The sequence below is a fragment of the Furipterus horrens genome, unplaced genomic scaffold (assembly GCF_987537825.1).
Source record: "Furipterus horrens unplaced genomic scaffold, mFurHor1.1.pri manual_scaffold_2, whole genome shotgun sequence".
NCBI lineage: Eukaryota > Metazoa > Chordata > Mammalia > Chiroptera > Furipteridae > Furipterus > Furipterus horrens.
In genome coordinates, this window is record NW_028327172.1 from 47,535,778 (window position 1) to 47,561,854 (window position 26,077).

At 35.7% G+C, this 26,077-nt stretch overlaps 1 protein-coding gene and 1 pseudogene across 1 annotated transcript in view; one reads left to right on the forward strand and one right to left on the reverse strand.

The window, feature by feature from the left end:
• The window catches only part of UVRAG (UV radiation resistance associated), a 289,384-nt gene that overhangs the window by 21,741 nt on the left and 241,566 nt on the right, over positions 1-26,077 (forward strand). The window contains exons 2-4 of the mRNA XM_090265619.1: positions 5,020-5,137; positions 14,688-14,722; positions 24,028-24,189. Coding sequence (XP_090121745.1) covers positions 5,020-5,137; positions 14,688-14,722; positions 24,028-24,189 — 315 coding nt within the window. The remainder of the gene's footprint in view (positions 1-5,019; positions 5,138-14,687; positions 14,723-24,027; positions 24,190-26,077) is intronic.
• Positions 19,187-19,608, reverse strand: LOC150018518 (transcription initiation factor IIA subunit 2 pseudogene; annotated as a pseudogene).

The window sequence follows — 26,077 nt, forward strand, 5'->3', positions numbered from 1 at the left end:
TTTTAACCAAAGCACATTTACAATGCATGCCACTTAAGTCTTGTCTTATAAATTATTCTTGAAAGATCTGTTAAAAAGTTAAGGAATTTAGAGTCATACTGGTCCTTTGCCCACTGCTAACATTTCAGGTAGCAGAGCAGTGTTTTAATTACATTCTTCAATCCTCCAAACCAAAGGTGAAGGTTTTTTTTTAAATATAGAATTGTTTTTTTAAAAGATTTAATTTTTAAGAGAGAAGGAAAGGGAGGGAAGAAGAGTGGGAGAGCAACATTGATTAGTTGCCCCGTACGTGCCCTGACCAGGCATTGAACCCACAACTCAGGCATGTGCCCCCACCAAAATCAAGCCCATGACCTTTGCTTAACATGATGATGCCCAACCAACTGAGCCACACTGGTTAAGGCAGGATGTTTTAATTTTATATGTCTGTGAATGTTTTTAACCTCTCTATAGAATGTTTTACAGGTAGTGTTTCAAAGATTTTAAAGTTACATTAATTCCAACTTAAAAATTAAAATCTAGTCAGCTTTAGATTTGGGGATGGGTATTATTACTGTATAACTTGGCTTCCTAAAACTGTTGCTGTAGAATGAAAGGCCAAGATCATTTTATAACTGTGAAAGCATGGAACATTTGAGAAAGTTTAGAGATTGCTGGTAAAGAAAACTGCATGGAATGTTATTTTAAAGAGTAATTCCAAAGTCTGTGTAATTTAATTACTCAATATCTTTACTTTCCTGAGATATTTGAGCCAATTTACCTCATAAGACATTTGATTTTAAATAGCTTTAGATGGGCCATTTGAAGAGACAATTTGACATTTAATTCTACTTAGGCAAGGTCCGAGGCATTGTGTTTATCTAGGTTGTGCCACCAGGCCACAAGGTCCTACTAGACTGTATACCCTAGGGTAGGCGAGTCTTGAGGATTTGTTGTAGCCCGGAAGTGGTGCTGAGACTTCATCCCACTTTTAGTTTTAGGTCCATTTTTAGGTTTGATGTGCTCTGTTTCCTCCCACCACATGGTAGGTGGGTGTCAGAATTCACTACAGGTTCCAGGCCACTCAAGACCATTGCAAGGCCTAAGTTGTACAAGGACCTTCTTGACTGGGCTAATTCACTGCAGATTTATTAATCCAAGCAAACAGTTATTGTGTGTCAGCTATTTGCTAGGTACTCATCTAGATGTTAGAGATACAACTATAAATACAATAACGTCTCTTCCCTCACGGTTGGGGAAAGTAAACAAACTCTGGAACTACCTGTGTTTCTATGTAGGTGTAATTACGTGCTGTTTTGGTCAAGTATAATTGTTATGGGGAACTGAGAACCAGAGAGAATCCTTTAGGTCATCCTGATTTCTTTAATACTTCCCTTAATCATAGGGTAATAAGTTGAGCGAAGGTGGATGATATATCCTAAAATCAGTGGTGATTTTTGGTATTGCTGTTTTATTTTGCACTAGGTTTAGTTGATTTAAACTTTTTCTTACTTATTTGACTTTATTTTTTCAGTATGTGAAACATATGGTACAGAAGTCAAAACTACATAAACAAGTATCGGGGAAATCTTGCTTTTAACTCTCTTCCTTCCAATCTGTTCTCACTCCCATCGGTTATCATTTTCTTGAGTTTTGGTTTAACCTTCCAGTGTTTCTTTTCAATTGCATTAAATCTTGGGAGAAGGAGAGGAAGGAAGGAGGTGGGAAACTGAAGAAAAGAGGTGAATAGGTGGGAATGGAGAAGAATTCTATTTAAGTAATGCTTGTGAAATGTTTTATAGGCAGTCTTTTTGTCCCACTTCCACTCCTGTTAACTCTGATAAAGGCAGTAACTTTTAAAAAATAAACTTTTTATTTTGGCATAATTTTAGATTTACAGAAAATTTTCCAAGATAACACAGAGAATTCCCTTCATTCAGTTTCCCCTAATGTTAACATGTTACATTGTAATTTTACTTTTACATTTGTCAAAACTAAAAGATAGCATTGGCACATTGTTATTAATTAAGGTCCATTTTATTGCAATTTAGCATTTTTAATTGAATTTATTGGTGGCAACATTGGTTAATAAAATTAAATAGTTTTCAGGTGTACAGTTCTATAATACATCATCTATATATTGTATTGTGTGTTCACTACCCCAAATCAAGTCTCCTTCCATCACCATTTATCCCCCTGTACACTCTTCTGCCTCCCCCCATTTTCCTTCTGCTAATCATCATGTTTGTGTCTATGAGATCTTTTTTTCTTAATCCCTTTCCTTCTTAATCCCTTTCCGTTTTCACTCCCCCAATCCCTTTCCCCTCAGACAGTGTCAGTCTCTTTATGAGTCTTTCTACTTCGTTAGTTTATCAGTTTAGCATTTTTAAAAGGTAAAAGCAGCTTTATGATAAAATTGGAATGAATGTTATTAAAGAAGAAGCCAAAACAAGGGGCACAAGAGAACTCTTTTGGACATTTTACTGCCTCTCAATAAGATTACATCAGTAATTTACCCATAACGTGTTGATTTCCTTTGTCTGTTCCAGCTGCTAGGGGCATCTTATACTTTAACTAATCATGGTGTAATGAGAATACTTTTCCTAATGCTTTGGAAATAAATACAATCAGGGAGAAGTAAAAAAGTCATAAAACCCAAGGTCAGTGTTTTAGGTCTAGTTGGCTAATTTGTGGAATATTTTATTTCATTGTAAACCTTATAAAATGCCCTGATATGGTCAGTTCTTTTTATCCACATCAGTGGAGGGAAGCACAGAAATAATGATACACTGGTCATCCACCCAGATAAGTGTTTGTACACTCCATTGCTGATTTTAGGATCCCAGAGCTTGCAGTTGGAAGGTGGCTTGGAGGTGGTTGTGCTAACTTCCTACATAATACAAAGATCTCTTCAGCAATATCTGTGCATTCATTACAGATTCAGTCTCTGTCAAGCTCTGCATACTGCTTTGTAAGGCAGTCAGTTCTGTATTTGTCATAAAATTATTCTCTTGAGCTGAAGGATAGGCCAATGCTCTGCCCTCTGTAAAAATAGAGTATAAAGACCGAATTATATCTTTCTGCTTTGTTTCCTTCTTTTGAGATATCCCTCTCATTTATCATATATTGTTTGTTTCTTTGTTTATATTTGGTTACTTAGAAATGTTGGGATAAAGAGATGAATAATGATAATGAGTAATCCTAATCTCATAGGGTTGTTACGAGGATTAAATAAAATCACATGTATGAAGGTTTAGCATAGTACATGGCACATGGTAAGCATTTAATCAATGGTAACAGTATAGTGATGGTAATGGTCTCTGTCATCAAGTCTTTTCTTCCTAGACTAATAGGGAAAATAACTGTAAACAACTACCTGTAATACAAGGCTGAATGAAAATAAGTGGTATAGTAGAGATAGAAGCAAAGTTCTTATTCTAAGAAAGGAGCAATTAATTTCAGTTAAAGATCAGGAAAAGGGAATCATCTCTTTAACTTTGAAGTGGAAATAGGATCTCTTTAAAGAGAATGGTTTTCTAGATTATATCTAGCAAAAGCACGTAGCTAGGAAGGTGCACGGAATCTTAAGATGTCATGTGTGACAGGGGTTAGGTATGTGGAAAGTCTGGTGAGAAGTAAGGATAGAATGTGGAGAGGCTGGATTGCACAGGGCTTTGAACACAGAAACGGGAACTTTGAATTTTGTGTGAGAGGCTTTGGGTAATATTTTCAAATCTTTGAATAGAGGACAGGATTGAAATCTTACAGCTAAATAAGTGTGATTATTGTGTATAGGCAATTAGTGGTTCCTGTCAATTTAAAATCTTGACTGAGAGGGCTCATGATAAATATATATATATATATATATAGTAGGAGGAAATCATTGCTATAATCCAGGGTGTGAAATGGAAACCATTGGCAGATTGTGGAAAACTGAGTCTTCTAGAGTAAGCCTTAGGAAATTTCTGGAAATATATTTCAGGCTTTTCATACTTCGAGGATTAAACAAATTTATTAGACAATGATCTTCTCTCTCAAAGAATCTTAATCTCTGAATTGGGAGAAAGGATTGCTTATAAAGAAGAACTGTACTGTTCTGGTCGACAGCACATGTAATTAAAGATGGACTTACCTCGGTAGAATAGGCTGTCTTTTAGCCCGAAGGGAGAGCTTTAAGCATATTTTAAAACTGAATACTTTGTTTCTAATTTTAAGTCTCCAAAAATGATTATTTGACACAGGGAACCAGCTTTTGGGAATGAATCTGATGTGCTCAGATTTCAGCATTGCCAACATTTTCTCTTTGTGATATGAGATAATTTGGCTGTCCCCTAAGTTATCTTGTATTTTTATTGATTTCTACTGTTACTTAAGGAGCTTCTACCTTTCTAACACACTTGTGACTCCAAATAATTCATGCATCCTAGTTTCAGAAATTGTTGGGAAGGAAGCCTGATTAGGAAATAGAGATTGGTTGGCTGCTGGTCAAGTGAGAATTTAATTGAAGCTCACATTTGGGTTATTGGGTGGATGGAGTGACCAGTGAGTTACTGCTTTTATTTTTTGGTTTAGGTTCTCTTTTCCAATGGTTGTACAGGTAGTAGATGGTTTGGCATCTAGACTGAACTAGCAATAGGGTTGTATATATAATAGCTGCTGATTTTCTGTTGGTATGAAATAGATTTGCATGTCTACCTGTGTCCTTCTGAAGGGAAAAAAGCGAATTACTACTTAGTTTATGTTCCAGGAAATACTAATGCTATTCTGCAGGTATATAACACTTATATAACATGCTTTTCAGAAATATTTCATATTGTCATTTCATGCTCACAATGTGAAAGTGACATGTTATAACCTTGTAAATAAGATATGGCACATATAATTCCCATTTGACAGGGGGGCTGAGACATAAGTAAGGCTAGGTTAGGTTTGCTGGCTCAACAAATAAATGTGGCATCCTACTGTCTTTTATTTTTGAATTGTAAAAAATTATATAGGAGGAAAAAACTGAATGCCCCTCTTTTTCTGGTTCCTTTTTAGCGTCGTCTTAGACATCTTCGAAACATTGCTGCCCGGAACATTGTTAATAGAAATGGCCATCAGCTCCTAGATACCTACTTCACACTTCACCTGTGTAATGCTGAAAAGATACATAAAGGTAAGGGATTCTGTGTACTTGCTGTCCACAGATCCTTATGTCTCATTTTTATTCTTTTGTAACATAAGTGCCTCTTGCTATTATTGTTTACTGAAAAGCTAAATTGTCATGCTGTGACAATATTTTATGAGCAGTTATATATATTAAAGAACCATGACATTTGGGTACTTCTTTCAGGTAACAGAATCTTACATTGATAAGTTTATCATTCCTTTAGGAGTGTTAGCTATTAATGCCTTTATTCCAGTAGCTATTATTTAAAATAGATCATATGAGTCCAGTATCCAGAACTAATTTCTTTTCTTTAAAATGTAATTGGTTTCTTTAATATTATGATAAAATTGAGTCCTAGTTCATATCTTCTCATATCTGTTATTCCTTGTGTATATGGAATCATTTTTTAGAAGAATTGGCATGGTTTCTTTGAATTCAGTTTTATGTATTTGAAATGTTGATTCTTCCATAAGTGGCAGTTCTAAAGTAGACCAACTATTTGATTCAAAATCACAAGCATCTTCTGAATACATGTTGGATGGAAGGCACTTTGATATAATCAGTTGACTTTATGTTGGATGGTGTAAGAGAGGAAGCATGGTATAATGACAGGAATATATATATATTTTTAAGTATATTTTATTGAATATTTTGTTACAATAGTTCCAATTTTTTCCCCTTTGCTCCCTTCTGCCCAGCACCACCCCTCCCCCAGCAATCCCTGCCTCACTGCCCCCAGTCCATGCCCATGGGTTGTACATACAAGTTCTCTGCCTTCACCCTTTCATATATTATTCTTTTTTTTTTAGATAATTAATTAATTAATTAATTAATTTTTTAACAATAAAAAAATAACAATCCCTCCCTCTCAGACTTAAGACCCTTTATAATCTTATAAAGGACAATGGGCGAAGGTCTCGAGCTCCTCTAGCTGCTTCAAGCTGGACATGGTCGTCGTCCTACTTACTCTTGGGTCCAGAAATCCCTAATAAGAATAGGGGTGTGGAGGGGAGGGTGGCCTTCCCACATGAGGAAGGATCGTGCAGACTCCAGGTTGGTTGGCTGTCCCTGGACAACGGTGTGCTTGGTTTAACAGGCTGGCATCCTTGTTGTATTCTGGGTGCCACAGATTTGGCAACAGAGTTAAAGGGCATCATTCAATCCATAACCACTAGATGACAAAAGGCAGGTATTAATTTTTTAATGTCCCACATTAGGGAAAAAAGGGCTTCTTTGGAGGAAAGTGTGCCAGGCACATCTCACCTGTCTAAACCCCTTTTGCCCACTATACTGGCTCTGGGTTGAGGGGAAGATTCCAGGTTTCCCCCCTCTCAGACCTCTGGGCCCTTTCTGTCCAAGCCATTAGGATAAAAAAGAGAAACCAGTTTTAAAGTGAAGCCCGCAGACCACCCCATTCTTCACCAACCCAGCCACTTAGTTCAGCCAAACTGTTGAGTCTCAGGAGGCAGTGATGCAGACAGGATTAAGTGAGGCCTATACGTACAGACAATCACTCAGGTTATGAGATCATAGGCTTATGCCCTTTGAAAACAGAAAACACATGTTAATTTATGTAACATAACCTACAAACAAATCTCTAAATCTGTAAGACTGTCTTATTGGAAAGACATGCAGTTGCAAGGCATTTGACATTCTTCTTGCCTGTAAATTAGACATCTTTGATAATACTACAGACATAGTTTAACTTTCAAATGAAAACAAATTTTAAATGAAAAGAAACTTTAAAGAAGGTTAGCTGCATTCATTACTTTATAATCTACCACTGAGGATTGTGATTTTCCTTGAATCGTGATTTTTCTCCTGAAGATTACCCTCCTTGTCATTAAAGGGACTGCATTAAGTCCATTTTTAATTTATCCTGTTCATTTGCATAAACACAACAAGAGTAGCAAATGATCACTTATGATCTTTAGTTCTGTTTTGCTGGAACTTACGCAAGGAACATTTAGGGTGACCTTCAGTCTGCCCTTCAGGGCACAGAAGCTGAGCCGCATACCTGCCATTCAGCCTTGCCTGTAAACACCTGAATGACAGGAATATTGGATTAGGATTCAAAGTATCGATACTAGTTCTAGCTCAGCTATTTACTAGCTGTGTGACTTTGGACAAAAATCATGGCTTTTGGAACCTCATTTTTCCCATTTGTAAAGCGGAGACAATGAGTCTTATGAAGCCGGCAAGACAGATTTGTATATGAGGATCAACTAAAATAAGGTGATAAGACTTGGCACAATATTATTAGAGGTCTTCTTATATTAACAAAAGGTGACATTACATATTTTAATAAAGATTGCTAAGGGCTTATTTGAATTTTGTCCTGTGGCAAAGATGAAATATTTGAATGACATTAATCTTTTGATTTTAATTACTTTAAAAAATCATTATTAAAGCAGTAGTTGTTTTAACAACTTTTTTCTTTTTTTAATTTTAATACCAGCGTATGCTCATTAACAATTCAATCAGGAATTATATAGAGTAGAACTGCCCTCAATGTAAATAGTGTTAAAATAATTTTTAAGGATGAAAAAGGACTCTTAAAATCTACCATTTTTCACATAATTTTATTTCATTCTTATTTTTTATTCTGACCATTGCACATTTTTAAAACAATTGTAATCTGAATGATCAGTGCTAACTACTGTAACAAATACCACCGATCTCAGTGGCTTAAAATAATAAATGTTTTACACTAAGTCTAGTGCAGGTGTTCTTTATTAGGTACTGTCCTGGCAGCTACCTGCTGAGTGGTGACTCAGGTAACCAAGCTCCTTCTATTTTGGAATGCTGGTGACATCGAAACAGACCTCTGGCATGGCAAGAGAGAGATTATTTGAGGGAGATTAAAATTTTTCATGGAACTGGTCCAGCTCAATTTCATCACATTTTATAGGCCATAAATCTGCATCGTTCTGTTTAGATGAAAAGGGGCCTGGGAAATGTCTTCCTGTGTGTCCAAGAGGAAAAGAAACAGTTTGGTCGTTGTTTGTCCTAAAGGTATGGGCATTTTTGCAGATCTTAATACATTTGATCTACTGCTCACTAATCAGTGTCATCATTAGCAGTGTATGACAGGGCCAGAGTATTTTAAATTTTTGATATGTTTCTGTATAACTAGTTCTTGGTTATCTTCATAGACCTTTTATGTCCTTGCTTCAGTTACTATGTTAATTACTATTAATTATCTCTGATAATAGTAATTAACATAGCACTTAGCACCTCTTAGGTATTTGGTAAATGGTAGCAATTGTTATTAGAATTGTAATGTTAACAATCATAATAGTAGTTTCTAAAAAGAGCAGTCATGGACTGGTTGATGACCATGATGTAAAAACTTGTCTAAGACATATGAGGAAAGTGATTTTTTTTTTTGTTCTTGTTTTTGTATTTTGTCTTCTAGCTCAAATTACATCTTGAGTTTAGAAATTATCATGAACTGTTTGTTGAAGTTATTGCAATAAAATGATCATCAGCACAATTAAGGAACAGCTGGTGACAGATCACAGGGAAGTCCAGTGTCTGGTGGTGGTTTTGAGTCTGTCACTAACTGGCAAGGCCTTTGGCTAAGGTATTTAGTTAGTTTATCTCTAAAATGAGAGGAGTGATAATTTCTGAGACTTCCTTTTGCTCCAGATTGTCATGAATGAGAGAAGTCTATTCATGGTGGTTTTGTGGGGTCCATATGTTGGGTTCTGTAGCTTTTATCTATCATAGGAGGAGCCAGGAAGCTCTTTCCTTATTAAACCTAGTTGATTACCACTTTATCTTATTGGACACGTGATGACAGACACTCATTGCATGATTATTATGTGGCCCTTGGTATAGAATGACCATTACAGAAAGCCAATTGGCTTTTCTCACAAACCCACATGTATCACCTGTTTAGTGGCATCATTTGTTATTTTAAAAGAAATATTTTTTTTTTACTGGAAGAATATCTGAAATGCTTATTTTAAATTACTGTTTTCTTTCAGTTGAATTCACAGAAGATCCTAAGAAGTTATATATGAGATTTAAAAAAAAAAAGACATCTCTTAGTGCTCTTAGGAGACTGTTTACCTTTTAGGTAGTTCAAGTCAAACTATAGTTTATCACGTCTCCAGAGCACAGTCTTGTGTTATGGGTGAGGAACTAGGTTTTAATCCTGGTTTCCTCTTAAACTTTGAATTTTTATAAAGTCAGTGTTGTTCTTAAGCCACAATTATTTTCTCACCATAAAATGTGAGTTGCCTGTCCTTTCCTGGAATATCAAGCAGCTATTTTGAATACATCAGAAGACAAAATCTATATAATCCAATTTGGTGATCTTATTCAAGTTTCATAGTTTTAAATGTCATTATCACTAACAACTTGCAAGTTTATATTCTTAGCTCCCCTCTGAACTCACACCCCTATATTCAGTTGTCTACTCTACATCTCTATTTGGAGTCTAGTAGGTAACTTAAACTGAGTTTCTAGTATTCTAGCTCAGAATCACCTCCTCTATTTTTCCTTCGCTCAGAATTGCAGCTCTGTCCTTTCATTTTCTTGGCCAAAAACCTTGGAATGATCCTTATTGTTCTCTTTTGTATCCCACATCCAATCTTTCAGCAAATACTTTTGGCTCTTACTATCAAAATATGTCCATAATCTGATCTGATCACCCCTTACTATCTCCAAACCACTATCATCTCTTGCCTGAATTGTTGAAGTAGACTTCTAGCAGGGTTGCCTATTCATGTACCCGCTTCAGTATGTTCTCAACCAAGATCTTGTTAAAATGAATATGAGATCATGTTATTCCTCTCCCTAAGACCCTCCAGTACCTTCCCATCTTATTCAGTAAAAGCCAAAATCATTATGGTTTTCTAGAAGGCCTCTTGTGATCCAACTCCCCTGTTACTTCTAGAACTCATCTCCTACTCTTCTAGTTCTTTGTTCCAGCCACACTGACCTTCTTGCTGTTCCTTAAATATATCAAATTTACTTCAGTTTAACTCTGCATTTGCGATATCTTTGGCCTGGGCACACTTTCCTCCTGATATTTACATGACGAGCTCCTCCACCTGCTTTCTGGTCTTGACTCAATGTTTTTTCAACAAAACTCTCCTGATCACTGACTAAACCTAAACCCTTTTTTAAATTGTGACTATTCTCTTGTCTTTTGTGCTTTATTTTTCTCCATGATACTTGATATCATTTGATATACTGTATGTTTAATTATTTGGTTGATGTGTATATCTCTCCACTAGAATGTAAACTCCATGATGGCAGAAATTTTTAGGTCACTTTTGTTCTAACTGTATTATCTCCAATACTTGGAACAATGCTTGGCACATACTAAGCTCTTAAATATTGTTTTTTTTTTCCATTAAATTTTTGAATAGCTAATGCAATTCATGGTTCAGAGTATATATAACATGCGGTTCATGGCTCTCATGTGTGTGTGCATGTGTGTGTGTGTATGTATGTATGTATATATACACATAAAGGTTTGTATTAAAGTCTTCCCATCACCTGTTCTATCTCCCTAGTTTTCCACCCCCACCCTTCTAACCACTGTTATCCATTTCTTGTTTATCTTTCCTGAGATTCTTTATAAAATACAAGTAAAATCAGTACCAAATTATATATATTTCTGTGCCTTGAAATTTTCACTTAATATGTCTTAAATGTTTTTTCTTATTTAAAATGGTTTTCCATGTCCTAAATATTTTTCCATATTGGTTCATAGAGAGTTCCCCTAATTTTCTGCATAGTTTTGCATTGAATAGCTGTACCTTACATTATTTACATCAGAGAAGGAAAACTCTGACTCCAAAAAACCTCCGCTGCCTTGCGGCATACCTCTTCAGGGGAAAGGCTAAGGGAGTAAACCCCGACAGAAAATCTGGAGCCGGAGTCCCTAAGGCGGTTTGACGTTGTAGTCAACACCGGCAACTCCTGCGGCGCACCTGAAGCCAAGCTGTATTGACTCCGTCTTTCCCTTGGATCCTTCAGCTGCGAAGAGAGGGGGGGTCTGCTGCATGGGCAACAGCAGACCCTCCATATCACCCTGCCCAGGCTTTGTAGCTTTAGCTTCACTGGAGAGGACACTCCAGCGTAATCACAAGATGTCGATTCAACACGGGAGGAGACAGATACCGTGTCACTCCCGAGTCGGACTGCACAGCCATTCTCGGCGGTGCAGATAGACTCTCAAGAAGCTACACCATCGTCTCTCGAGACGGACGGCTGCCGACGACGACATTATTTAGCTGTCTCCTATTGGTAGACATTTATATATAGGTGGTTCCAGTCTTTGGCTGTACACACAGTACTGTATTGAATAACTTTATAAGCACATTATTTTGTATATTCCAAGAAGTATAAGTATAAGGAGCATGTATACTTACAGTTTTGGTAGATATTAGAAAATTATCCTTGTTTACATTCCCACTTGCTATGTGTTTTCCCCCAGAGCCTCACCAACAGACTGTACAAACAAACTTGAATATTTGCCAATCTGATAGGTGAAAAATAGTTTTATTGCATAGTTTAAGACTGTATTTCTTCTATTATGAGTGAGGTTGAGGTACTAAAAAAGCATTCGTTGAGTCAATGGAATGCTGTGTAACAGCCAGAACGTGCCATTGGAACCAGGTTCTGCAATTTCTGATTGCCTTGTTTCTTAGGCCTTGGCATGGATAGAAAAACGTTGGTATCTGATATTTCCTTTTGTGTAGAAATAGATCATAGATGATGATTTTTTTTCTCCAATTGAATTAATAAAAATAGAATTGTATTAATAAAATAATTTAAATTTACTATTTTATTTGAGTCTCACAACAGCCCTGTTATTTTTCAGATGTTATTCTCTTTTGAAAGGTAAAGAGACTGGCCCAGAAAGGTTGACCTGTCCAGGGTCAAGTTTATAGATGGTAGATTTGTACTGGAACTAAATTCACTGTTCTTTTTTTCACTGTGCTTCTCATTTTATTGACAGTGTTTTAGATGTAACAGAATGATAGTGCAGGTCCATGTTTTACCATATTAGAAATTACCACTGACTCAGTGATTTCTTTCCAAATTGTGTGACTTTTGTTGACCCCCTCTGCATTTAAATTAGCCATTTAGGAAGTCCATTTTGAGGGTCTCATGGAGAAGGAAAATTGTTTAGTTTCATTTATACATACAGTCAGTTAGCAAATTTTTGAAAGAAATAATGATACAATTAATATAAGAGCTGGAGATTTTAGGAACTGTTTAATAGTTTAACTTTGCAGATTAAGCTGAGGAATTCTCTCAAAGTGTCTGTTTTTTCCCACTGATTTTAAAAGTAATTAATACATATTGTAATAAATTCAAATATTACAAAAATGTAAAAGTATAAAGAGAAAGTACTCTGTTACAAAAAAACCCTTTTTTAGTTCTTTTAGTCTTTCTTTTAAAAAATATGTATAGTGTATATAAATTAAAACATATGTATATATAAATACATAACATATACACATACCTATAGTTAATTTATGGATGGAATAATTGGTTAGCCATTTGGGAAAAAAATGAGAAGAATAATACTTTTGGTTGCCCAGTGTTGTGGAAACAGGTATTTCCATTAGTGGGATTGTAAATTGGTACAGTATTTTTAGAAAATAATTTGGTAATATTTATCAAATTCATCTTTTTCTTTTGTCTTGCAATTTTAGTTCTAAAAGTTTATCCTATAGATTTAAGTATCTTAGTATATATATCTTTAAAAGCTTGTCTATTTATAACATTACTTGAAATATCTAAAAATTAGCAGTAACCTAAATGTTCATCAATAGGAAATACTTTATATTTTCATCCTCGCTTGAGGATGTAGTCATTGATTTTAGAGAGAGAGGAAGTGGGGGGAGAGAGAGAGAAAGAAAGGAAGAAATAAATTTAAAAAAAAAGAAAAGAATGGAAGAAAGAGAGACAGAGAGAGAGAAATATCAATGCAAGAAATACATTGATTGATTGCATCCTGCTCAGGGATCGAACCTGCAACCTAGGTATGTGCCATTGCTGGGGATCGAACCCAGTACTGTTTTGTGCAGGGGATGATGCTCCAACCAACTGAGTCACCTGGATATTCTTTTAAAAAACAATTAGAATTATCCCTTTCCTTATTTCAAATAATTGTTCAAGATAGAGAAATTAGAAAATTTCCAAGCAAAAACTAATAGTAATCAACTTAATCTTATCATCTAAGATACACATTGTTAATATAATTACAAAAATTTGGATTCTGTTGTAAATAGGTTCTTGGAACCTGTTTTTTTTTTTTTTTTTTTTTTTCACTTAATACATTGTGACTATCTCTCCGCAAAATAGAACAATAGAGTTATCCTTTTTTTTTTTTTTTTTTTAAGGAAGACAACTATAGAGTAATATAGATGATGTGTTTGTCAGGAAGTGCTTTAACTGAAAGAGGTTGCCCATAAGAGTGTTCTGTCCGTCTCTGCTTTTTATTTACTGCGTGACGATTTTCAAGCTTCAGTTATTAGTTTTGCCTATACTGTTGCATGCTTAATACATTTTTAAAAGTTCATTATTGTTAAACTATGTCTAAGAGTAATGTGTGAAATTGTTGATTCAAGAAAATTTTTGTCTACCCTGTGCCAGGAATGGTTTTACGTGCTGAGGAGACAGCATGTAACAAACATTACTCCTTTCTGGTGCTTACTATGAGGGGTTTAATATATGAGTCATAAGTTTCAGTATATTAAAAAATAACTTGTCCATGCATCTTCTAAAATCATCCCAAGTACCAGTGGTACGTGCATCACACTTGAGAATTAGTACCCTATAGCAGCCTAGGGTTACAAGGGTCCTTGTAGGCTCTGCAGAGACAGAGCATCATGGAGGTGACTTTGGCAGGGTCAGCAGGGAATGGTGGAGAGTGGTCAGAAATGACTGCCTCTGTCACATTTCTCTCTTGATTGTGTCTTCAGGTTTTGTAACATTTATAGCATACTTGAAAGTTTTTAGAATCATGAAATTTTAATGCTTACAGAGGACCTTTTGTTACTAGTCTAATTCTCTAAGTTGTCTGATGAAAAATGGGCCAAAAGAAATTAAAGGGACAGAATATTAATGACAGGTGGAACTAGATGTTAGGTTATTTGGTCGCTCGATCAGTATTCATTCCACAGTACTACAATGCATAATCATAAGACATGTTTGAGAAAAACGGAGCATGTGGAATCAGTTGTAGAGAATGGGTGGGGGCGGGGGGCAGAGAAAGTCTTAGGTGTTAAGGACTCAAATTTGAATCCAGGATAAAAGGAGCCAATAAAGAAAAAATCACTAACTTAAATCTGAATAGGTTTTGACTTTTCTTTACTAATGTTCTTCCCTTTAAACACTTTTATTTAACTTTTATTTCTATTTCTATTTTGTTTTTTTTACAGATAAAGACATAGAGAGAATTATTCCCTTGAAAATGTTTTAAATGTTTTTACTAAAACACATGTTAAACAATTTACCAGATTAAGAGTTAATGAGCTTATTTCCTTCCATATCACTTATTGTTCTTTTTCTTTTTTTCCAGAATTTTATAGAAGTGAAGTGATTAAGAATTCCTTGGTAAGTTTGACTTCTGACAGGTACATATGTCCAAGCTTATAACTCCTGTTTCATAAAATGCTGAGACAAAAAATACAGTCAAGTTCAGTTCTGGTATTGTGATCCTTCTACAGTTAAATCTTCTGCTTAATTACTGCTTAAATCTTCATTGATTTCTTCATTGCTGTATCTCTAGTACTTAGAACATGCCTAGCACATATTAGGTACTTGAAAAATATTTGCTAGATGAACTGATGTTTTTTTCTTTTAAAAATCTTGGTGTTTTTTCAACTCAAATTTTTAAATTCTGTCACTTCTATTTGCTGTAGAGGTTTTTGATTTGCCAAACATTATAATAAATGATATCTTTGTTTAGATATAGTTCTTAAAATTTTTATGTCTATGGCCATTTTGTAGGATCTGCCCAGTTGTTTTTGGCAATGGTATTGCTCAGTTAGGAATTTAGAAGTGTCCTCCTTTTGATACTCTGTTCACTTAATATTTGCATAAATGGCTCTATTTATTGGGCCATGTTGATAAAAAGAAGAGCTTTATGGTAATGATAAGATGCCTTTAATGGTCCAAGACCATACTGGATTTGGCTACTGTCCACATTTTTAAATCTCATCTCCTAATATTTTTTCTCACTCATTGTATTCTAGGCATACCTAATTTTTTTAATGCTTTGAACTTATAAGGTAGATCGGGTAGATGTTAAGAAACTGACATACGGAGAGATCCTATAATGTTTGCAGTTATACAACTGCAAGACTAGAATCTCAGTTTCCACAACTTCTGACCTAAAGTTTCTACTACTCTTTCCTCTTCATCATGCTGTCTTCCAAATGTCTCAAATATCATAATAGATGTGGATCCTAGGCCAAACAACTTCCTTAAGCCCATCTCTGAGAAGCTTCAGTTATCAGTAAAGCTCTTCATACATTACTCGATTCATGATAAATGACTCGCACCATGCCTGACACATAGTAGCTACTGAGTAAATATTAATTTTTCTTTTTCTTCTGGCTTAGGGAGAAATAGAAATGGCCCACAGACAAGTGAGAGCTGGGGAAGAGAACAGAAAGAGGAGATGTCACTTTCATTTATCTCTTCCTCTTTTCATAGTCAAAACTCTAGTTGGAAATGGTTTACAACATCTCATTGCATTTTTTCTGGACTTGTATTACAATGAACCCCATGCGATAGTGGTACCTTAGTGTATTATTCTGCATTATTATTCTGCATTGTATTTACTTGATAGTCAGTTGACTTCCAAATCCATATTTCTAAACATTATCTCTCTGAATGTTAGTTAACTCCTGTCTTCAGCTCCTTTTGACTCCTGTCTTTGATTGCTCCTGACCTGTCGGTGAATTGTGACATCTTCAGCTGTAGTGTACTTAGGCTGAATAATGTTTTGTAAAATAGATTCTAGACAGGGAGAAGATTGGACAAAAAGACTTCCAAGGTCTTTGGGACTTATATTTTGTGCTTTAGTTGTTTCCTGAGTTTACCACTTAACAATGTTTGCTTGCATTGTACTTGCTCAAGAGCATCTCATCTCCCAAAGCAGATGAAAGCTCCTGAGGCTGGAGACTGTCGAAATCTTCCTGTCTCCCCATCTCCCACTGTGTACTGCTGGGTCGTTGTTTGTTAAATGTTGATTCACTGTTGTTTCCTTTTAAGGATATTCTTTAAGATTATGATATTTTTTGGCAAGGATTGCTGTACTTTTCTTTTATATCTTAATGTAGGTTTGATAAACTTCATTTCTTTTCTTTTTGAAAGGATTCTTCCTAGTTTTTTGCTACATCATTGTGACTGGTTCAGATTCATGGGCATTTAGCATCACAGGCATCAACAACGCTCAGGGAATATGCTGGGGATGTCATGTTGTTACCTCCCTTCTTGCTGTTTCTGGGACCGCAGATGAGCAGAATTTGTTGATCTTTTTTCCCTGCTTAGGAGTTTAATTCTTAAACTATTTTGATATCTGCTGAATAGAATTAGTGATTTAAATGTCTTTATTCCTCCTGGTTACCATTATGCTTGGCATATAGAAGGTGCTCAGTAAATGTTTCTTAATGAATGGATTTGTCCACAGATAATATTTATTGACTGACTTCTAATTAGCTACTAAAGGATTAGGCAAAGTAATACTTTATTTTTCTAAGCTTTTGGTAAATTTTCACTTGGTTGAACTAAGATGGACTCTGAGCTGGTGAATAATCTTTTTTACTCACATAACTTTAAGGCTTTGACTTTTCCCTAGGTTTGTATTCCGAGCTTGGTTCTTAGGCCAGAGTGGCCTGGTTTTGCCATTTTTTTTTAGTTATTTTAAATAACATTTTAAAAAAAGATTGTTTATTAATTAATTAATTAATTTACTTATTTTTAGACAGTGGGGAAGGAGGGAGAGAGAGAGGGAGAGAAACATCGATGTGCAAGAGAAACATCGATTGGTTGTTCCAACTGAGGTCCTGGCCTGCAACCCAGGCAGGTGCCCCAGCAACTTCGATGTCTGCCAGCCAGTGCTCAATCCACTGAGCCACACCAGTCAGGACAGGTTATTTTTTTTATTTTTTCATCACCATTTGTCCCCCACACTCTCTTCCACCTCCATCCACCCCTTCCCCCTGGTTTTGCCATTCTGATGTAAAAGGCAACATGGAAAAATGGACACAAAATTAAAAAGTGTTTTCCCTAAAGGTTAGATAAACTGTCCTTATGTGCCTATCCTGTGCCTCAAACTCCTGAACACTCCAAATTAGTTCTGTCCAGTAAACTTGGTGTGATGATGGCTGTGTTCCATGCATGGTCCAGTATAGCTACCACTAGTTCCATGTGGCTGCTGAGCACTTGAAATGTGGTTAAGTCTTACTGAGGAACTGAATTTTTAGTTTTACTTAATTTTAATTTAAATAGCCACAAGTGGCTAATGGATAGAGTATTGAACAGCACAGTTCTAGATGCTTCTGAAAAGCTTTCTTACAATCAGTAATATAGCAGGAAGAAATTTCTTTTTTTATGTGTGCTTTTAAAAAATACACACTTTGTACTTATACTAGTAGCACCATTCTAAATCAGTGTACTAGCTCTTCATAGGGTACTGTAGTTGCTTTGATATACAGGATAAACCTCATGAAGGCAGGGACTTTGTGTGCCTTAACTTTGTATCCTCCGTAGACATTGTATTGTGCTTGGCTGGTACTTGGCAAACAAACAAGAAGAAAACAATTTATAGTATATATACATCCTAATCCAAGTTGTCAGTTGTAAGACTCACCGTGATATTATGTTCACCAAGAAAAAAATAAATACTTATGTTTAAACTGAATCACAGAGCCTTAGCAGTAGTCCTATGTGAATTGTGATTCAATCTTATGAACTTCCTATTATTTTGAAATTTCTTTCACCCATTCTAAGGGAGTATTTATTTAGCACTCTTTCCTTTCTTCAGGTTCATTGCTTGACCTGCGATAAGGGGATCTTTTGTATGTATTTCAGTGATAAAATATAAATCAGCTTCCTTAATTTATGGGAGTTTTCTTAAGTCCTATAAAGAAGATGGATGAGGTTATTTCTTTGTTGACAGATGTTTTCTTCTCTAATACCAAATTCGTGTCTTGCTGCTTTATTTCTGTGCCCTTCTACCTGCATAAAAACTTGACATTTTTCACTGAATTTTAACATACATAAGAGTTTACAGATCTTAAGTATACATCTTGGTCATTTCTTTCAAATTGAATGCATCCATATAACTAGTGTCTACATCAAGAAACAGATTTTCAGTGCCCTAGAAGCCCCTTCTTGCCCTCTTCAGTTTCTGTTACTCTCTTGACTTTTAGTGTCATAAGTTAATTTTACCTGTTTTTGAGCTTTATGGAACTGAAACCATACAGTATACACTCTTTTGTGTCCGATTTCTGTGTCTTAACTTTTATGTTTTAAGAGTCACCATTATTATTGTTAGGTTGTGTTTGTAGTTTGCTTGCTCTGTAGTATTCTACTCTATGAATATGCCAGAGTGTGTCTAGTCTTCTGTTGATGATTAGTCTCTAGTTTTGAGCTAAGATGAGTAGTGTTACCATGAGCTTTCTTGTACATACCTTTTGTTTGAAAGTATGAATGCCTTTCTGTCGGGGTATATCTAGGAGTGGACTTGGCTTGGAATATACATGGGATCAGCTTTAGTATGCATTTCCAAACAGTTTCCAAAATTATTGGTTATTTTTTTTTTTTTTTTAGTTTTAAAATGAGTTTATTAAAGAACGTTATTAGGAACGTAACAATGTTTGATTTGTCATTAAAAAAAAGTTCTTCTTCATGTTGTACAATCAAGGTAATGTAGGAGGCTACAGAGTTATAAGCTTCTTTCTACTGGATCCTCTGATAATATAGCACAGTGTAGTCATTTCTGTAATGCTAGAATAAATAAAGAAGTCTCTTCTATGCTTCTTTTTAAAAAAGTGATGAATAGCAACAGAAGATGGCATTAAAAAAGCCATTTTTCTATTCATTCTGTAGTATTGGAGCCAGTATTTTTACCATCACAGGCTACAATTTTCACTTTATCCACTTTAATAAGTTCTGTCACCTCTTGAATCCAACATCATTCAATACAAAAGTCCACACATTATCGCAGAATCTGTATGTATTTAGAGAGCCCCTGAAATTGACTCTGTTCCTGACCCTCTGAGCCAATGCTGAATTTATAACCTTGTCAAACTGAAGTAGAACTTGAAGGGCAAGTTGGGGGGTAATCTGTTGAGACTGTATGAGCTCATCGAGGCTTTCCTGAAGACTGTTTCCCAAAGTGGTATTTCTGTATAACTGATATGCCATGGCTTAGAGGAAACTTTTTGTTATTCAGTCTTGCATTTATGTCCTGTGGTGACGGTGCTCCCCGCTGCAGCGTAGAGGACCAGAATGGCGAGGAGCCCTGCAGGAGGAACCTACTTGCCTCCCCACCTCGCCGGCAGCCCCCCAAAATTATTGTTTTATTTACACTCTTACCAGGATTCTGTGAAAATTCTGGTTACTCCACATTCTTGTGAACAATTGTTATTTCTTTAATATTTTGAATTTAAATTTTTGATAGATATTTTTTACAAGACTTCTTTTTGTTTAAATCTAAATCAATAAAGGTGTTTTAAGTGGGATTAAACTCAGCACACATAATACCACGCTGTGCCTAACTCGGGAGAGTTGATATTAACAACAGCTGTTTTTAAGGTTGTGCACATACAGACATCTGATGACTGCCACCTGGTGGTCAAATATTGTGGGACTGGGTTGATTTTAACATTTTTAAAATCAGAATTCATCTTACAATGTGAAGAAAAGTACATGTTAGAATTGAAAAATTGGAATATGTTAAATGGTAATAAATATAACGGAGTAAAATAAAGCAGCAAAAGGGAGTGTCTGGCAGGGGTGGTTGCTTGTTTTTCTATGGTAATCATATAGAAGATAATCATTTGAGCAGACACCTGAAAGAAGCAAGGGAAAAAACTGTGTCTGTGTGGGGGAAGACTATTCCAGACCAAGAAACAGGAAAGTACAAAGGCAGGAGTGTGCTTGAGGTTTTCAAGAAATGGCTAAGAAGTCAGCATGGCTGAAGTGCAGTGCGCAGGGGCGGTTTAGGATTTTGCTAGGCAAGTATGACTAAGTGGGGGCAAGGGAGCCAAGGACCAGGGCAGCAGGGGAAATGGCCTGGAGAGACGGGATGACAGTGAAAGGCTGGATGGCAGAAGAGTAAGCTTTTGGAAGGGATACAGTTATAGGTCATGCAAATTAGGAGCATCTGGTGGACAAGGACCCCCAACTTACTCATTTTTCTGTTTTCATTCTTTTTAAGATTTTACTTACTTATTTATTTTCTTAAGATTTTTTATTTATTTTATTTTTAGTGAGAGGGGAAGGGAGGGAAAAAGAGGGAGAGAAACAACAACGTGTGTGGTTGCCAACCAGGGACCCGGCCCGCAGCCCAGGAATGTGCCCCAACTGGGAATCGAACCCGTGACCTTTTGGTTTGCAGGCCAGTGCTCAATCCACTGAGCCACACCAGCCAGGACTCATTTTTCTATTTTCTAATGCCCAGCAAAATGCTTTACCCAGAGAAGGCTAATAAATTGAGCAACAAAAATAATCCACCTTTGACAGGTTAGATGATGGAGATGCATCTGCAAGTTATACATCCGAGTGGTGGCTTCTTGTAAGATATAGTTAGCATAGTAGAATAATTACTGGTGAATGTATTACTCAGCTTTAATGTCTCTGGCTTCAGCTAGCTATGCCCTCCAAACCATTTGTTAACTCTTGGGAAGTTTTTTATTTTTGGTTCAGGAGAAGTTTTTATCCTTAACTTGATTGAAGAATCATTGGTAATAACTAAAATGATTGAAGCAGTAAGAATGGAAGGAACGGAATTCTGTTAAAGTGGATTTTGTACATACACAAAAGACGAATTATAATGAACCCACTTGTAGCCATCTTTAACAATTATAAATTTAATTATTAGATATTTTTTAAAGGGAAGTTTTAAAACTTTTTTAGAAACTTAAAAATCTCATGGTGGGAGTAAGAATAGTGATAGCTAATTCATGTGTGCTTTTTAATACATAAAAGGTGTTAATTATTAAGTACCCACCTGTAATTCAAGCAGGGTGTTCCGTGCATTATATATATTGTTTCCTATCCTGATAACAATGATACAAGGTAAGAGACATGTCTGTTTATTAAGGGGACTGAGGTTCAGGCTGAGGAACTTGCTCTAGGCTGTAAAGCTAGTGGTGGCTCATTAAACTGATGTTCCAGAGCCCTGCTCTTTTGTAGCATCTTGCTGCTTTCCTGTATCACACGTCTTTCAACTGATTAAATGTCTCCTGGAGTTAGATCTAGCAGAGGTCAGCGATGGGCCTTAAAATTAAGTAAACAAAGTTCTAGAGCATGTATTTTTTAGGGAAAGCATGTGACATAATTATCAGAACCATAAACTTATGTTGGGATTGGAACTGCCTCAGCTCTTTTTAAATCTTTGGGAAAAAAAACTGACATGAACAGTACAAATAGTCATTTATGAGATACTGGCCTGAGTGACTCTCAAAGTTTATGTTTCAGTGCAATGGTGACTGAATGAATTAACATTTTGTCTTTGTGGGTGTGTGTCTGTGAGTAGGGAGTTGGCTCTTCTTGATTTTGCCACATTATATCACTCGAGTTACATTGTATTGTCTTGAGGGTTTTCCAGCTTCGTTTTGGTCAACGATATGATTTGGAGGGAGACGAAGATAATTGACACATGCATTTATTTTACTAGGGAAGAAGATCCTATGAAAGTATCTAGGAGTACTATTTATTTCAATTTGGGAGAGGGTTAGTAAAGGTTTCTACCAATAAGTAATTCCTAAGTTGAGACATGAGGGATGAATAGAGGTGAATGAGACAGGGGAAAGAGTTTATTGGGCTGAGGAATAAATATTACTTACAAATTTAAGCAATTCCTGAGACAGTTAGTTGTCTTCCATGTTTTGAGAAAGTTGGAACAACTTTTATGAATTCTTAGTTGTCTTTCTTGTGATCATACATTTGTTATTGAATGATAAGAATAGTGATAGCTAGTTTGTGTGTGTTTTGAAAATTTTCTGTTTTTGTGTATTTCTTCAATTAAATAGGTATGGATTAAACAGCTGTTGATCAGTGTTATAGAAAACTTGTGCTGGCAATAAATAATAATTTTATATTCTCTGTGGGTAGTTAATAGGCAGTGAAGTTTTTAAAGCTATACATATCCTGACTTTTGCCACTGTGAATTGATATAGGTCCCTGAATGATGTTAGTACTTGAATAATTTGTTCTATCTAGAACATGGGCTGATGTGTTTAGGTAAATATAAACAAAAATCATTTATGGGTCTTTTGCAATAACATTATTGAGCAATAAAGTCTTTGAATGTGTGGCAGACTGTGTCTGCCCTTATCTGAATGCACCTACTCGAGAATTATTACTCACTGTCTGGCAGCTTTCTATAAAGGTATAAAAGAAGGCCACTATAAGAAGACTGACAATAGCTTTACAATAGTGATGTTGTATTGGCCTAGAAAGAAATCTAAGTCTTCTATTCATCCACATGAAATGACTTCAAAAGATTACTCTCCCCTCCAAGGTTTTTAATTTATTTTAGAATGAAATATTTAAGAATATTTAATACAACAACTACCTCCAAAATCTTATCCCCCATGTGATACAGCTCTTTAGATATATTCACCAAGTCTTTATTTTTTTTTTTATTTTGGAAAGCAGTGGTTATTTCATGGTTTTTGGGAGCTTATCATTGACAGTTAGATTTTTAAGTTATTTTATATGCTGGAGCACATGCACTTTTGTTCAGAGGTGATTTTACACATAGGCAAGTAATGGCTGCCTTTGCAGGTGTTGTAATTTGAAGGCCAGGAAGGTCTTCCAACTCCTGTTATTTAGGCTTTAGGGCCTAAAATTACGTCATGTAGAGATACCTTCATTTGATTTGTAAGATGCTGTATTTTTCCCATTATTGGATCTTTTAAAAATTATTTTTATTACTTTTTGTTGAGATATAACATGTTAAAGGGCACAAATAGTAGCCTGATGACTTTTCAAAGGAGCAGGGTAACCAGATTAAGAAATAGAACTTCAGCACCTCTTGTGTTTTCCCTCTAGTTACTACCTTCTCCGAAAGAGAACTGTTATCCTGACTTTTAGCACCATAGATTAGTTCTGCTAGTTTTTGAACTAGCGGTTTTTGAAAATATGGCATATATTCTTTTGCTTAACATAGTATTTGTGAGATTCACCCATGTTGTTGCATGTAGTAGTTCATTAACCTTAAAACCTTTCAATGACCCCACATCTTACACACAGTAAAGGGCTGCTTCTTTGGCAAGGCATGAAGTTCCATTCAGTTCAGTCCCATTTCTCTCGACAGCTCTCTCCTGTCACTCTTGTGTTTGTGCTCCGGCAAATAGAACTTTGACTCCAATAGGTTTGAGGTACTTTTGAGGGCATTGTTTATGTGTTGGTTTGTAATAATTGTGTATTAATTGTTGAATAAATAAATGGAGTATCATATGATTAAGACTATATACTCTTTTTAATGACTGTAATAAAATAAGCGAAGAAATTTTAAAATACCATGTTGTGTTAATTGGAATGTCTTCTTGGTTGTTTGCAATTTAATATATTCATGAGATCTTTGGTTTTTAAAAACAAAATGATCTACAATCTAATTGAAATAAATGTAAACAAATTAGAGTCTTCCTAAAGCATGTTTTCATTTCCATCAACAGAACCCAACGTGGCGGAGTCTCGATTTTGGAATAATGCCGGACCGTCTTGATACATCTGTGTCTTGTTTCGTGGTGAAGATATGGGGTGGAAAGGAGAATGTCTACCAGCTGTTGATTGAGTGGAAAGTTTGCTTAGATGGGCTAAAATACTTGGGTCAGCAGGTAACTTTCAAGAAGTTGTCTTCTCTATATTAACCTCTTCTTCTGATTCCACATTTTATGATTGTTTACTTAATTATAGAAATTTGAATCAAGTATAAAAAAACTTTAATTGAATAAACTTATGAAGAAGGTCCCTAATCTGTTAATTAAAAAGGGTTCTTTTTGTAGGAAAGAATATGCTTTCTCATAGCACAAGGCTTCTTCTGTCTTATTTGATGCCCTGCCCCCCAGAATCTGAAAATTAAGTTAAAAATAAGGAACAAGGAACATACTATTAAACAGCTTCTCTTATGACCGGTAGCTCTGGGTTATTCTAGGAATAAGAAGAGCTGCTGACTGTATTTTTGGCACAGGGATGACAAATGCCTGGCTTATAAACTGTTACCCATTCCCCATGAGTGACATAGTTAGGTGATCATAGAGCTCTTCTAGCTGAGCTCAGAAGTGGCACCATAATCTTTTCTAACACAGTGCTCCAGGATGCAACTAGCAATACATTAGAACTGCATGTGAAATGAAACCTATTTCCCATCCCCAGACATAGCTTATTATAATTAATGTTAATGGCAACCCTGTGAAAGTTGATATTTCCAGATGGGGAAATTGACCCTCAGGAAATTTTAAGAAACTGCTCAAGATCATACAGCTAGCTGAAACTAAGATTTAAATCCAGACCTGGCTGACTTAAAAATTCATTGTTTTTGTGCTGTAAGCACACTGGTATATACATGTAGTCCTTGGTAACCCACTCACTTTACCTTGGAATGAATGCCATTTCTGTTTTGTGGTACCTGTAGGACTACTGTTAAAGGTAACCCTAAAATGTTAGTCATATCTACAAACATCCCTGATGTTTCTTAATATTTTATGTAATAATATATAATTTGTGGTATGTTTCTTTTTATTTTATTGATTATGCAATTATAGTTGTTCCAGTTTTTCCCTTTTTGCCCCCCTCCACCCAGCACCCCCTCACTATCTCAGGTGATCCCCCCACCATTTTCATGTCCATGGGTCATGCGTATAAGTTCTTTGGCTACTCCATGTCCTACACCGTACTGTACATCCCCATGGCTATTCTGTAACTACCTATTTGTACTTCTTAATCCCCTCACCTCTTTACATATTCTTCCCACCACCTCTCATCTCACAACTGTCAAAACGTTCTCTGTATCCATGATTCTGTCTTCGTTCTTCTTGTTTGCTTAGTTTATTTTTTAGATTCAATTGTTGATAGATATGTATTTATTCCTGTTTTAGTTTTGATCTTTTTCCTAAGTAAGTCCCTTTAACATTTTATATAATAATGGTTTGGTGATGATGAACTCCTTTAGTTTTTTCTTGTCTGGGAAGCTTTTCACCCGCCCTTTGATTCTGAATGATGTCTTTGCTGGGTAGATTAATCTTGGCTGAAGGTCCCTGCTTTTCATGACTTTTAAGTATTTCTTGCCAATCTCTTCTAGCCTGCAAAGTTTCTTTTGAGAAATTAACTGACAATCTTATGGGAATTTCCTATAAGTAACTAACTGCTTTTCTCTTGCTGCTTTTAAGATTCTCTCTTTATCTTTAACCTTTGTCATTTTAATTATGATGTATCTTGGAGTGGGTCTTTTGGGGTACATCCTGTTTGGGACTCTGTGCTTCCTGGACTTCCATGTCTATTTCCTTCACCAAATTAGGGAAGTTTTCTTTCATTATTTTTTCAAATAGATTTCTAATTTTTTGCTCTTTCTCATCTCTTTCTGGCACCCCTATGATGCAAATGTTGGACCTCTTGAATTTGTTTCAGAGGCTGCTTACACTATCCATGTTTTTCTGGATTCTTTTTTCTTCTTGTTATTCTGACTGGTTGTTTTTTGCTTCCTTATGTTCCAAATCATTGATTTGA